At 38.5% G+C, this 15,270-nt stretch overlaps 1 protein-coding gene across 1 annotated transcript in view; it reads left to right on the top strand.

Annotated features, from left to right (window-relative positions):
* The window catches only part of LOC134791338 (cytohesin-1), an 81,947-nt gene that overhangs the window by 44,118 nt on the left and 22,559 nt on the right, over window positions 1-15,270 (top strand). The window contains exon 3 of the mRNA XM_063762354.1: window positions 13,522-13,654. Coding sequence (XP_063618424.1) covers window positions 13,522-13,654 — 133 coding nt within the window. The remainder of the gene's footprint in view (window positions 1-13,521; window positions 13,655-15,270) is intronic.

Below are 15,270 nucleotides of genomic sequence, written 5' to 3'. Positions count from 1 at the left end.
CATTCGCAGACGGACCGCTATGCCACAGTCGTAAATATCACTAGGCCACAAGAAAGCACAAAAAACACAAGGCCTTTACGTGAATTCTGAGGGTGCTTATCTTTAATGTCTTGATATCTGGGCCATTTATGATATTATACACTATATTTATTGTTTAGGGGCCTCGTCTGCCCGATCCCATCTAGTCCTTGGCCTTGATTAACATTTAGAGCAAGTCCCTCCCAATCTTTAAACAACTAGGCAGTATATTTTATAGATTTCTGTATACTTTTATCTTTCTTTAGATGTCCGGTGCCTTAATTCTGTGTTATTTTCTTTCTTAGACAATATATGTCATTTTATTACTCGTAGTAGAATCAGGGTGGTAATCTCTCTGTTCCATTCAAAATTGTAGCAGTGGTAGCTATTAACAAGTGTTACTGCTGTTCTTTTTGGACCTAAAGTTGTCACAATTTTCACGGTCTACCTTAGCACATTTTATTTGTTGTCAAGTATTCCTTCTATACGATTAGGTACATGAGTTTCCATCTAAATTGTACCACGAGTATATAATGACATTAATTTAAATTACCTCTGATCCGATTAGGATGTATTCATTTGTGCAAAGTTAAATTCATCGCCATAACGAGAGCGCTGGTAATGATTTTCATGAGTGTCATTTTGTAAACTGACTGCCGCAATGAACAGATTTATTATGTGATGCTGATGAATTACGTTGGAATGGATTGATAATTCAATTATTCATATTATAAATATGTATGTATTATATTATGTATAAAACCCAATGTCGAAACAGCTAGGATCACTCTATCAAGGTACGTACAGTCGCCATCAGATATATCGAAGCGTCCAAGGCACTCACAAATATCTGATCAGTGGGCGCAGCACGGTTCCATTTTTATCGTCTATCACTATGCTCGTCCCTTTCGCACTTACATACTTGTTAGAACGTGACAGGCATGGTGACAAGGGATAAAAACGCGACCGTGCTACGCCGCCAGGCCTCTATTGGGAAGGTGTTAGAGTGTGTGTTCAGATAGTTTTGAGCACTTCGTCCGCTCTGATATATCTGATGGCGACTGTACAAGCAAATTAAAAACCGATTGAAACGGTAGGTATTTTTGGGATCCACAAAGCTATACGTAAGAAATAGTCCTATAAATCCTATAATACCTCTTGTTTCGTTGGTCAGAACTGCTTAAAACTGGTTAATAGCTCGCTGTCAAGAAATGCCATCCATTTGAACCTGCTAATAATGTCTTTTTCATTGGCGTCATCAAACAAATATGTACCCTTAATGAAACAATTTTTACTCAAGGCCACTGCGGCGTGCGGCGTTCTTCGATCATGAGCATGACAAACATTTATTATGTTACTGTTTGTAACTTTGTATAGGTAGTTAGGAATGTTGCCAATCTAGTCCATAAATCTCTTCCAGTGATTGTAAGAATATTTTATTATATTAATATTTTTGGTATGGTTGATATTATAGTTGCTGGGAATCCAATTGTTGTAATAAACATGGTCCATACCACTTTCTGGACAAGTATTTTGGAAGATATTAATTTATTTTTCCTACATCAAACCCATGTGGTATGTGTAAGCTTCGCGCCTTAAGTTGAGGTCACCCACATGACGTCAGGTCATGCAGGCATTGTATTGACGTGATAATGTACTAACCGCAACACCATTATCTGACCAATACTGGCCCTTATGTCTTGGAAATAAGGTTTAAGAATAGTCACTTAACAGTGTGAACGATGGTAAAGAGAGGGCGCTTAGCACGAGCAATTTCGGAGATTGACCCGCCTGTCCTTATCTATCCTACGAATCTATTTATATTGCTGTCCCGCCCATGATGCGGGCGGTATAGGGAGTATTACTGCAACGTTATGCCGCCAGAGTGCAGCACTAAACTAGCTAGTAAACCATAGAGTAACTTATACATACTGTGGTTTAAACTATTTTTTGACAAGTTTTCACAGACAATAAAATATGACATTGATGCATCAAGGCGGTTTGTTAACAAGGGCCTACCGGGAAACGCGAAAATCGAAAATCGAAATTTAGTTATCTGCCTCGTTATCGCTTGAATATGCAAGAATCATAGGGAGGTTAGATAACGAAATGTCGATTTTTTTGTTTTGCGGTAGACCCCAGATTGTGATAGATAGTGGTAGTGGCGCCCCCTACGCAGAGTTCCGCGTAATATTCCCTATTGTGAGCGGGACAACAATTTAGTTATGTGGGTGCGATAGAGATTGGAACAGGCAGGTCAGTGTACGAAATTCCTTGCGCTAATCGTCCTTTATTTAGCTTACATTGACGTATTGGTAAACGTCCGACCCCTTGTAACTCAATTTTATTTATAACTTGGCATACATTAGCGGGCCCATTAGGCCGATGTCGATGGCCCGTCATTAATGCTTGAGTAATCACCTGGGACCTATTGTTAGACCTACTTTAGATGCAATATCAACAACCGGTTAAAGGCAGCAATTTCGCATACATTTCAATTGTTTTCCGTGCACTTCGCGGCAAATGGTTTTATTGTTGCTTTGATAAGTTGATAACGTGACGTTTTACTCGTCAAAACAAATCACTTTGTATTCTAAATTTTTGAAATATATATTTTCGGTACAAGCTTCTATCGAAGACAGTAGACAACTAGACAGTAGTCTTCTACTACGCATCAGAATTATTTTTCCTAGTCCAAACTCTATGATTGTGTTCTTTCAAATTGACAGTATAGGTAGAGTCTGTGCGTAAAGAGAAGAGTCGTGAAATGTGTGGGGAATACATTCTACGACTCTCTTTCCGCACAGACTCTACCTGAATAAATATCAGATTGTAAATTAATCCCTTAATACATAGGTATATTATGAAACCATATTTGATATATAAGAACCGGATTATTTGTATGTTTGTAACATCCGCTGTGATCCTTCCCCCCTCATCAATACATTTCATGTGTTTCATATTTTTGGAACTCATCATCATTAAAATATGTCTGTAACAAGTTAGCGGTACTTCCTGTTTATGTACATTGTATATAATAAGCAGTGGAGTTTAAATTAAGGAGATGTTTTTATCAGGGGGGAATAAGTTGGTAAACATTGGGGTATGAGGGCTGTTTGTTGGTTCATGTGGGGCTCGTTCGTAAAGGCGTCCAACTGCCCTTATGTTTGTGTAACTTTATACCGTGACCTTTCCCTAAGATCGACTTTGCTAACTTCAATTAGATAAAAGTCCTTTTAGTCAAGTATGTACGTACACGTGCCTTGGTATATTGCGTACTAACAAACAGTCATTCTAGGACAAAAACAATGCCATCTGTTTAGTAAGTAGAACTCTCAGGGTTGCATGTTTAAAATGTCAAAATGAATAATAGAAAGTTTAGTTTCGCAGACAATAGTCCAACCAATTTTATTTCGCCGACCGAGGTAATATACCTACAGTTAGATTTCACGTGTTTTGCAGACTTTCTCTATAACATTCCCAGGCAGAACTAAACTTTTATGCCTAATGGAAAATATCTTTACGTTTCCTACAATCTTGGCACAATTCCTTACGGATCTGGCCGATTGTGAAGCTAAACACAAAGTACTGCGAAAGCGAATTAATAGGGGAAAGTCTCTAAGGATTTGCGTGTTCGCTCTCTTTACGTGCACGGCAGCACTTTAAAATATTACAGCGATTTGTTTACTCCAATCTCTAATGTCCGTATCTAATTCTCGGATACAAAAATGCAATTTCATGTGTTGGCTTTTCTTAACATTTCATAAGCAGTGGTGCGCAGCGATTAATTTTAACCGCAAATTGTTTCTCAAAATCCTTTACAAAAACTTACCTATCTTAGGTATTTTTGTAGGAGATGCTGCTGTTTGTTCCAAATCAGTAATTCATTGCGATATATAAACAATTTTCTTCGGGAACAGAAAAGTGTGAAAACGACATTATTTATGATTCTGACATGTCGACCTGTCATTACTCTTTGAGACTCTGTTTATGAACGGTTCAAGTACCATTTAGTATAGTTTGCTATACCTACTACATACTTAATTATTATACAATTATACATGGACAAGACTTGTAACACTCATTGGGCCTCAGGGATTTAACTGAGATTAGCTGCACCAGATGTAGCGCTTGCAATTAAACAATTTGCTCTAATGCGCTAAGTCAATAAACGGTCAATAGGCAGTCGGTGGCGAAATTGCAAATACTGTTAGAGCATTGCAGTTTAAATTGTATGATTGCTCATGCATCTCCTCTTGATATAGATTTATGGTCTATCTCAATAGGACCGACGAAGATTGCACGAATTACAAGATTGGAAAATACGAAGGCACATAACTTACAATACAGTTTATTGACTGATTTAACATTTTAAGTTATGTTCATTGTTGAGATCAATAATACACACTAATAATAATCTAGTCCACTCAGATATTAAACCTACCCGAGCTAAAACTTTTACTCAAACTCCTTCCGTTCGCAGGATTTATTGAGCCCCGAATTACGAGTGTAAATCCCAATTTATTAGCTATATGCCGATGAAACCCTACACAAGCTATGATCGATGTGGGTGTATTGTCACGCCAGATATAGTATATACGCAGGCTTACAGGTCATTGAATTCCGGCGTTAGTATTCGCCTTGTGCCTGCCGCAATTTTAAACTTTTAACTATGTGGGTCACGTGCCGCGCCATTCCAACCCCTCCCTTGTTCTATTTTGTCCACACGCATTAACTGTTCTCGAATAGATGCATGTTTTGTAAGTACGTATGGCTTTTGAATTGTTACGTGCTCAGAGTGCAGAGTAATATGAAATTATTTGCTGAGTGCTCTGTTTTGCCGCCAGTACAAAATGGATGGCTTGTCTACCTGACACGGTTACATTCATCAAGATAAGTTGGATGGTGTTTAGCAAAAATGAGTCATCCCACATCCATTTTGCAATAAAATGTCAACTTTAAGCGTCAATTTTTTGAGTTGACATCTTATTGAAAAATTAATGTGGGTTGACACATTATTGCTTAACAGCATCCAGTTGTCTATTATCACCGTGGAGTCAGGTAGCTAATGCACGGCGCCATGTGTACTCTGAAACTAATTAGTTTCACATGGGCTCATGGTAACAAACTATTTTTAAAGCAACAACCGTTTTTCGTCTAAGAATGTACGTTTTAATTGTCCTATCTCCCTTTGACCTTTCAATTTGGCTCGATGATGTGGGTCCTTTTATTACGTTTGAATGATTGCCTCGTTTATTGATGTCCAATCGGTTTGTCTGTTGAACTAGATACTCTCATTTCAGAATCAATTTGGAAGCATCTCGGGCCACATGTCGCAAATTGATTACACAACCTATTGTCTCTCGGATTATTGTTATGCCCAAATCAGAAAATCGCTCTTAATTTAGCACGCTCTATAAATCCCGATTCTTTTGTTAAAATTATATTATTGCATAATCTGGCTGATTTGGTATAGCTATCGAGAAAGTGCAAGATGATGTAATTTCATCGGGTCAGTCTAATAATTAGCAATTTTCTGCTTATTCAGTAGTTCCGAGGGCTACTTTCAATGTGTTCAAAAATACTGTGAATTTCTCAAAAAACAGAGTTCAATTTCGTACAGAGACACAAACTTTATCTATAGAACCACCTCGAAGTTTTTCACTCTAAATTGCGTTGTAAAAATAAACTTAATAGTTACATTGTAATACGGCGAGTCTTTACAAAAAACGCTTTTTAACACGCGTAATAAACTCTTGGACCATTGTCTGGGCTAATCGTTTTAGCCTAGGCAGGTTTAGGCAGCACCTCTGTGACACAACGAGTAACATGTATAAAAATTGGACATTCGAGGCCAGAATCCTAAGAATATCTAGTTCATTCCTTTCACCAGTTTAGTGCTAACTGGCTCTATGCTATTAGGGTAAGAAAAGAAGGTATGGGCGGAAATTCTGGAATGAGGAAAATATCGTTGACATGATTAACTGGAGTGGCTTCATTTAGGAATATCTATCTAAAGAACTTTAGCTTTGTTTGTTTTCCTTTTCCTAAGCTTCGATATTTTATCCGTCGTTTAACGGCTTCTAAAGACCTGCCACGTGTTCGCTATTTTCACATAAGTAGCTACATTTCGTGTCGCCGGTTATTTATACTAGCGGCTTAATCGCTGCCCATTACCGCCTCAACCAACGTCGCATCCAAATGAGCCGGGCGACACGACAAATCACAACCACGATGTAACATCGACACTGTTAACTGACAATACATGAGCGTTATTACTTAACTTATAAGATCTATCGGTGGTCAGTTAAAGAGTGTTGCTGCTGGTACAGTCACCTGCAATAATATGTTACGCAACGAAGACCGCAAAAATATCTGACACGATTTTATTTGTAGAGCCATAAGAGCGTGTCACATATTTTTGAGGCCTTCGAAGAGTAACATATTATTGCAGGTGACTATACTGCCATATGATTTCAGCTATTTCTGTAAAAACTCCTAATGTACATATAAAGCGTGAAACTAATAAAACTATTTAATTATTAGTCAATGACCAGTCAGTAAGGCAATACAAACTTGCGTTTCTCCGAATCAAAGAATATATCAGAGATGGCGTCTTTGGCTAAGTTTCAGTGCATATTTGGTATGGCACTTGACATACAGGGCTACCGCTGTCATCATTGAGCTTGAGAACTCACCGAGTTTCAATAGAACATGCTTGGTTGCGACTGTCGTAGTCATGAAATAATTTGTTTTGGGAGTAGTAATTTATAAATACCAAGAGGAACGGGATACCGTTACTCTTGGTATTTATAAATTACTTGTCGCTTGTAAATCTACAACCGGATAAACTAAACTATTTCGATCCACTCTTATCTTACAGCCTGTAAGTGTTAGTCATGCATACGCTTGAACGAGAACGTTTTATCTTTAGTCGATGGTAGACATGATACTACCAGCCCTACTGCAATTAATCTTGCTTGAGCGATACGTCTTACTGCGTATTTTGCTCCACGCACTTGTCTTCTTGTGTTCCTTTTAACGTTTCTTGAATTACGACTGTGACCTCGACCCTCGCCTGTCAAATATAGCCACAATCGTTCTAGACAGAAGCGTTCTCGACAGACTAGCCAGTATACTGAGACCACAAGGTCTATGACAAATTTGAGTAATCAGAGATCACACTTACTGGTGGCTTTAGGTAATCGGTCAACACAATTATCTGACTATCTGTGAATCTTACTGCGACGAGATAAGATATACTATTGGTCATTTCAGCGTTGCTGTTAAAACGTAACGGGAATAACAACCCTGCATCCAACAATACTAAAATAGCTTGTATTGTATATCGGACTAGACTTGGCTACAGACAGTGAAAGTACTATTGTTACATTATGTGCAGATCTGATGACACGGAGCGCAGATGATGGGACATTCACTTTTGATAACATGATATTGGTGAAAGGTTTACAGTACAGCGAAAGTATATACGGCGATGTAACGTCTTACTTGATCTTGTTGTGTGATGTAATTTAATGAATGATATTAACTGTAAAGCGATTAAATCTCTTGAACAAAATACTTAAAACGCTCGGAATTAGAAGAAATTTTCATTAGACATGACCACTATGCTATGGACTGTGTCCTATATTTGCCGTGGGTATATTTTGTTTATGTAATGAAGTTAAGAAAATTGAAATTTCCGATTAGAATAGCCTATAGTCGGACCAAGGTAACTCTGCACGGTATTTGCAATGGCAAAGTGTGGAAATGTCATTATTAATGTCTTATTTCTACGAAAATATGACGTTTGTAATGACGACCCCTCACTTTGTTCTGTCCAAGTCGGTGCAAAGTTAGCTTAAGCAGACTCTTATCAACAATATTTTACCTAACCTCGTAAGGCCCAAGGTCCTACCTATAGTACTTCTTCAGTTCGATGAAATTTAAACCATATACAATTGGAACAGAGTTCCATTTCGTTTGATTCGTTTAATTTTCCAACAAATAAAAATCAACCCTGTTCCCTCCCCTATAGGTTCAAATTTCATTGGCAAATTTTGGGTTTTGCATTTGTATGGCTGGGCCTTAGGAGGCTAGAATGTAGTGCATCGGTTTCGGCCCTTAGTCCTTGTATATCCTTAAATGTCGTGTACAGGAATGACGAATTAATAGCCTGTTACGAGCCAATCGCGTGACTGTGCGCTGCATGTGTTCTAGTGAGTGCAATGTGCATGCTTTGCGAATGCAGGTAAAGGGCAAACTATTAAATCATACAAGGCTGTTTTTGTCCGTAGTCTAATGAGTGCAGTTTAATACAAATTGATTAGTATATTTAGCTGACTGTATATAATATGTAATTAATTAGAGCATAGGATTTAGCTAACTAGAGCATTTTCATCATTAGAATTATCTCACAGTAAATAACGCGTATACGCTAGTGATAGTGACTACAGTTCATCACCGAAACTCGAAAAGAAGTAAATATACCGGCGCTTAGAGGGATCGCTCTATCTTTTATAAATTGTACCTATTATATCCTATCCTGATGGGTTACCATTCTTTCCATATACCGCTAACTGTGAGCCTATTGTACCCAAACACGCCTGACCGAACTCGACCGACTCAACTCGGCTTTATCCCTCCTTAAGCAAAGCCAGCAAAGGGCCTGGGGTAATTTCAGTATATCTTCTTTTACTACCGCTAAAGCTCGCTTCACCCGAGGGCTTTTCTCCGCGGAATCCACGCACCTGCTGCACTGAAAAAACCCGTCTAGACAGGCCTTATTAAACGGCATAGGCGTCTAGGCTGCAAACGTGTTGATAAATCCATAAAACGACACCCGATTCATTGTCAACCTTGTTGCGTTGCTCAAAATGGTCAAGTTGTACTTACTCGCCTTAGGAGCCGGCTTAGGAGTCGGGATGATGTTCGTATTCCTGTAGGTTAGCGAGTGCAGGCGAGGCTTGACTCGCCCGAGGCAAAAAAGTATCCGTAAATTTACAATACAAATACTTCTTGCGCACCTAAAAAAATCGATACAGTGATATCATTATATCTAAAAAAAAAAGAATTAGCAACATGTTGACGTTAAACTGATTAGTTTTTATGGTAAGTTTACACTTTTTATAAATTGACCAGTACTATTTAATTACTAGTGAAACCCGATGCTACAGTGTGACTTGATGAGAATAAAGGAGAGCCAAAAATGTAGCCTACTCGTTTACTGGTACTTGGTAAAAATTGCACATAGGTAATCTATTTACATAATTTTCAGAAACATCCGAGGAAAAGGTATCAGTAGTTTTTTGTCAATAAAGCGCCGTCCTAAGTTTCTAAAAATGGTAGTTATGTATTTCAAGCGTCTATTATTAGGACAATAAGTTTAGAAGATATAATATTGTTTACCTCGTCGTGCGATCAAAACGAATCCTCTGCTATATTGGTCTCTCCAATGATCGCTTGCTTGACAAGCTATTTTAATGCCACCCCAGGCAGGTATTGTTTTATTCAGCTGTTCTGTTCTGTCCTGTGTCTCCTGCGGCCGAACCCGAGCCTTTTCTGTAATGACATTGTTTGTGCCTTATTTGTTTGCAAGTGCACAATCAACTTGCATTCAACTTGTTCCTTTTATTATCCGACAATTCGCTTTGCCTTGGTGAACGAATTTGTAAACGCGTAGGTTTAACTAAATGTCATTTATTTTATGCAAAGCAGTAAAATATTGCGATAATGATTCTAGGAATTATATACGGATAAGTTTATCTGTATGGTACCTACCTAAAGCCATGTTTGTGTTTTTATAGGATGTTGTTATCAAGCTGGTTTTACACCAGTGAACCGTTTAAAGTTTAAAATATGTGGGTTGATCGACTGTGATCTATAGGTACTAATTTTGTGTGTGTATTAACCTAATATAAACTCAGAACACATCACAGCACTTCGAAACAATAAAAGTACCTACTACTAATAATTAATATTGTGTACTTTGATAAATAAACTATTTACTGAGATCTTATCCTAATATTTAAATATACATACTTGTACTTCTTACTTGTTTTAATTGATTTCTTGTATGTGTCCTCAAGATACTTCCTAAGGACCCCTTTTACTTAAAAATTAATCTGAAAATAATCAAATATGGAACGTCTACTTTCAGGTAGTGCATGTGCTTCCTGCAAAAGTTCCATCGCCATCAGTTTTATTATGATATGAAATATGAAGCGGTGTTCTGCAGGTGCACTAGAATGTTTGCTATTACTCCATTGTCTAGACTAGGGCCGGTATCATATCTCGGGGGAATAGGTAGCGGACCGCAAATTGTGTTAGCGTAGCGTACTCTGCGCCTCTTCCGAAAGCATACTGTCCTCAAGCAAACATTTGACTAGGGCTCACCAGTTTACGTGCTTTCGAGATTCTTGCCAAATACCTATTGAAAGTGAAACTGGAGGCGGCCTTACGAAGTGATAACAAATCACGAAGTGGCGGCAGAAGACCTTACTACATTCAACACCTCAACTACAAGATGTATATAGCATATAAAGGTGACATAGTGACATTGCCCGCGGATATATATTCTCATTAGTCTCCGCCGGACACAGATAAGGCGCTCTCATATGAATCATTCCCATTTGTCCCAGCCTCATGTATGCCGCGTCACGTGGGGCGGGGACGAATGGGAATACACCCGCCCGTGTCAACGCTGCACTGCAGCATACTACATACACAAAACAGCTGCTGCTTGAAACAGAAACGCGGCTGCAGTCGCAGAATGCACCTTTAGAGGTCGTTCGCACTCTTTAAGCCATAGGAATAAGATCCGTGGAAGCTAGCAGCTAGACCGTGGCACTCATTGTTTACGTGTTCCTAGCTCTCGCTCACTCACTGTGAATAACAACGTGCCTAGACCGTCCGCGACTATACCCTTGATAGCCATATTCTTTCTAACGATTTCATTGTGAGATTGCCACAACTACATAGGTCAGTCACTTTTATAGACCTCAATAAATTCTAAAAACAGACTTGAATAATTTAATAAGCTGTGCAAGTACTTAATGAATTAAACAGAGGGGATAGTTTAAAGTGACTCTACCTACATACATTTAATAGTTCGAATTTATATTTTTAAGTGAAAAGCACCACTTTTTCGTGATCGCCACTAAGCGTAAATGTCCTGTCGTAAATTGTCAATACTGAATAGAACGTGTTTGAGAAACGCTTTATAAACCATAATCCTGGGATATTTATGAATTTCATAAAAAATGCATACCTACGTCAAAACAGCCAGACCCTAGTTTCATTTTTGAAAGTTCACGTACTCCTAAAACTCGTTCCCCTTAATTTACTCCCCTCTGGACCGAGTTGCTTTAATTACCCGCCTTCGCTTTGCGAGACGTTTTTGCGTCAACTATTAATTCCATTGTAGCTCCTCCCTTTGCAAATGAGAGGACAATCAACAAAATTATAAGGCAACCATTTTAGGGTTAATTTTCACTACAAGTTCACTGGAAAAAAAATAGTATAATGAAGTCACTTCTGGCACTATAAAGTGTAATTTTATAAAAGCTGTCAAGATAGGCTTTCTATCTAGCTGGCCAGAAATTTTTACTATATACTAGCGACCCGCCCCGGCTTCGCACGGGTTACAAAAAACCGTAACAAATTATACACCAAAATCTTCCTCAAGAATCACTCTATTGATAGGTGAAAACCGCATGAAAATCCGTTCAGTAGTTTTCCAGTTTATTGCGAACATACACACAAAATAGATAGAGAAAAAAAAAAAAAAAAAACTGTAAAATTTGGACTTCATAAATGTTGGAATTCTGATTTATACCTGACCCCGATAATCTACTTTTTGTGACTTACTTGAAGAAACGTCACATTTGACACTGACATATCTAATCTATATCGTATCTAGCCGTAATATTTGACGTATCCTAAAGTTCGAATCGGGCCGTTAGTTGCCTAATTTTCACATTTAGTGTAACTGTCACTTAGTTTCCATTTGGTTGCATGTTTTGTTGTGTTAGTTGCATTCATGGTGGTAGTCCATTTGCTTTAAAAGATTGTAAGACTCGTCATTGACGTCATCTCGTTTGGGGATTTCCCGAGGCGAACGACGTTAAAATGAATACTGCAATAAAAATATATTGAAATCAATAAATCAGATGTTGTGATCCTTGGTATTTGGAAAATAAAGAGTAATGAAGATGCTAGTATGCATGACATTTAACTAGAATGAACGAGCCTTCATCGTCAAAATTATGGTTTCTGACGAGTGGAACACCTCTCTAACAAAAGTTTAGTGTATTGGTAATTATTGATATTTACCTACTTTCATTGTAGTGCTTTTTCGGTTGTGTTCTAAAGGAGCCTAGGGTCCGGTTGGCAACCTATCAGTTGTTTGTTATCTGTGTTTAAAATAGAGGGGAAATTGGGCCATGCGGCGATTAGTCTAATATTTACCGTTATTTGTGTACTTACTTAATTAATTACTCCTTGCACAGACGCGTTCGAATCTTTGAACTCGACCACAGTACCTACAATATTATGGTTATCGCTTGAATACAAACAATTGGTTGCGGTTGAACTATATTCAAGTGCCTACTGTTACAGTACCTATATAATTGGTAGGCATGTAACTCTTATGCCGCAAACAAGAAAAAAAAATACACTATAAAGTAGCCTATTTCAACTATTTTGCATAACATTAAACTATGTAGCAATAGAGTGACTCGTGCATTTCTTATCCGTTGCATGAGATGCACTAATCGCCTTGCATTTAAGTGCAGTCGAGCTTGCACAAGCATCTCATTGTCCAGGCCGTCCAGACGCAGTGCACAATAGAAATTCCTGCAAAATTATGCATTTCTAATGAGGTATTTTCTAATAGGTAGCTTTCGTGATCAATTAAGCGTGTGTTGAACTTCACACTATTTAATATGCATAACTATATTATTTGCTTATCAATTGTTACAATCTCTGATGCGTGTGTAATTACATACGGATGTAACGTTTTATAAAGCGTGTAGGTATAGCTATTGTAATTAAAAAAGGTTAGTTAAATTTATGATGATAGCAGTCATTACGTAATGAACACAATTTAATTTTTATCTGTACTTAACAAATACATACTTTCATAGTAGCTTGTACTAAAACCAAACAAGTGCCTATACCTACGTCGCTATAAGCGGTTGGTTGTTATAAGCGAAGTCGTACTAACCGGACTCTACTGTATGTTGTATTTACATAGTTTCAGTAAACAAATTCATATGAACGATCATATTAGATATTACGTATGTTGTGTTTTCGTTACATACCAAACTTAGTTAAATAGGTCGGTACTTAACACCAAAAGCACGGGGGTGTTTCAATTGTCCGAAGTTCGGGCGCTGAGTAAATGCCAGTCTACATTAATACTGCTTAATTTCTACAAACTATATTTTTTCCAATGTGTTGATATGACGTACACAGTTCTTATGGTATTTTATATTGTTTCAGCAACTCAAAGATGAGCTCGGCGAGGTGGTCGCAGAGCTGGAGGCCCTGGACGGGCAGGAGGAGTGCAAACAGAACAGCAAGGCCAAACAGATGAGCATCGGCAGGAAAAAGTTCAACATGGACCCCAAGAAAGGTGAGCACAATCAGACATCTCATAGTTTTCTCTAGTAGGTACTTAACTCCTACCTTAGTCGTTGTTTAGCAAAGCAGGGGGCCGATTTTTGAATTTCGACCACTCGATTTCGTGTATTTTGTTAAATAATATCTCCACTACTAGGCATTTAAATTCTACTAATAGAATTGAAATCGAGTGGTCAATACCAATAGATTCCAAATTTCGATCGCTCGTATTTCAAAAATTAGCATTTCTCCGTTTTCCACCGATTTTCGAGTGACGAAATCGAGCGATCGAAATTCAAAAATCGGCCCCCTGACCGACCAACGTCGCCAGACTGACGTCGAGTTGGTAATTCGAGTTTGATTCGATTAGGTATTCGAGTAGGGAATTCAGTCGAAAGAATGTGACCTCGGGTGGGTTTTCCCGAGTTTGACGTGTTAGGTATTTAATTATTCCCATTATGAATCACAATTTATACACACACGTAACATAATTAATTGCGCCATTGTGAAATGATGTCAAATTTACTTATTTTCACAACGAACAAAACGAACGAACGAAGCAAATTATCTATAGGCGAGGGCGAACTAATAGCTTGTATGAATTAAACCGTCCTCACACATTATAATCACATACATGAAGACACGAGTAACAAACAGTCAATATTTGCATATTTAACGTCATTACGTTCCGTATCGTATCATTATACGATAGCCTTAAATGGCGGAACACAGTGCCACCCATCATTTCGATGGCATTCACGCGACAGCGACAGGTGCGGCGTTCCCACGGCAAGGCCTAGGCATACCTTCCACGTGCAAGCAAATTGTCCTATCCTTTCTCTGTTCCCATCGCTCACCCTGTATAACGGGACCTTGACATCTGTAACAACTATGTGAGACACGAGATCACAACTTCTGCTGGTGTACTTTAAGCGCATGTACACCTGCATTCAGGAAAAATAGCTTAGCTAAAATTCCAATCGGTTATGAAGACTTGTGAGGCAAACCAGTATAAGACCGGAGTCCTCGGTACGGAGTGGAACATGTCGAGCGTTTTTCAACTTAAAATACGTGAGTGACCCGTTTTTAATATATTTAATAAACCATGCAGTATAAGGGCTGATTTAGACGGCGCGCGAACTCGCATGCGATTTTAGTTACATTGCGGACTGTTGGTTACGTCCAATTCAACCGACCGATCAAAAACCGCAATGTAATGAAACTCGCATGCGAGTTCTCGTATCGTCTAAATAGGGCTTAAGTGTGGTAAGTACGTACCTTTTACCTGAACACGTCATATTCGCACGTCACGAAAAATCTCTTAATTATTTTTTGTATGGTTTTCAAATATAACAGCGCTGTTATACCGTTCGGTCTGTCTTCGTCACACGTGATACTTGTTCTTCTGAGCAATCAACTCGCTTGCGTTCCGTAAACTATGGGAACACGACCAGCACTCATTATTTGCTTGACCGACCAAGAATCCCGCCATTACTGCGACACAATCACCTGGATGCTTCTCATTACTAACACGAATCCATTCACAGGTGTCTTGAATCACACTTAATGCCACTTGATTGCCGGATTGCCGCCTTTCCCGCGACTTGCGTGTTTTAAAAGAGAAAGCAC

This window comes from Cydia splendana, chromosome 6, assembly GCF_910591565.1.
Source record: "Cydia splendana chromosome 6, ilCydSple1.2, whole genome shotgun sequence".
NCBI classification, from domain to species: Eukaryota; Metazoa; Arthropoda; class Insecta; order Lepidoptera; family Tortricidae; genus Cydia; species Cydia splendana.
The sequence above is the reverse complement of the archived record's forward strand: the minus strand, read 5'-3'. Positions and strand labels throughout refer to the sequence as shown.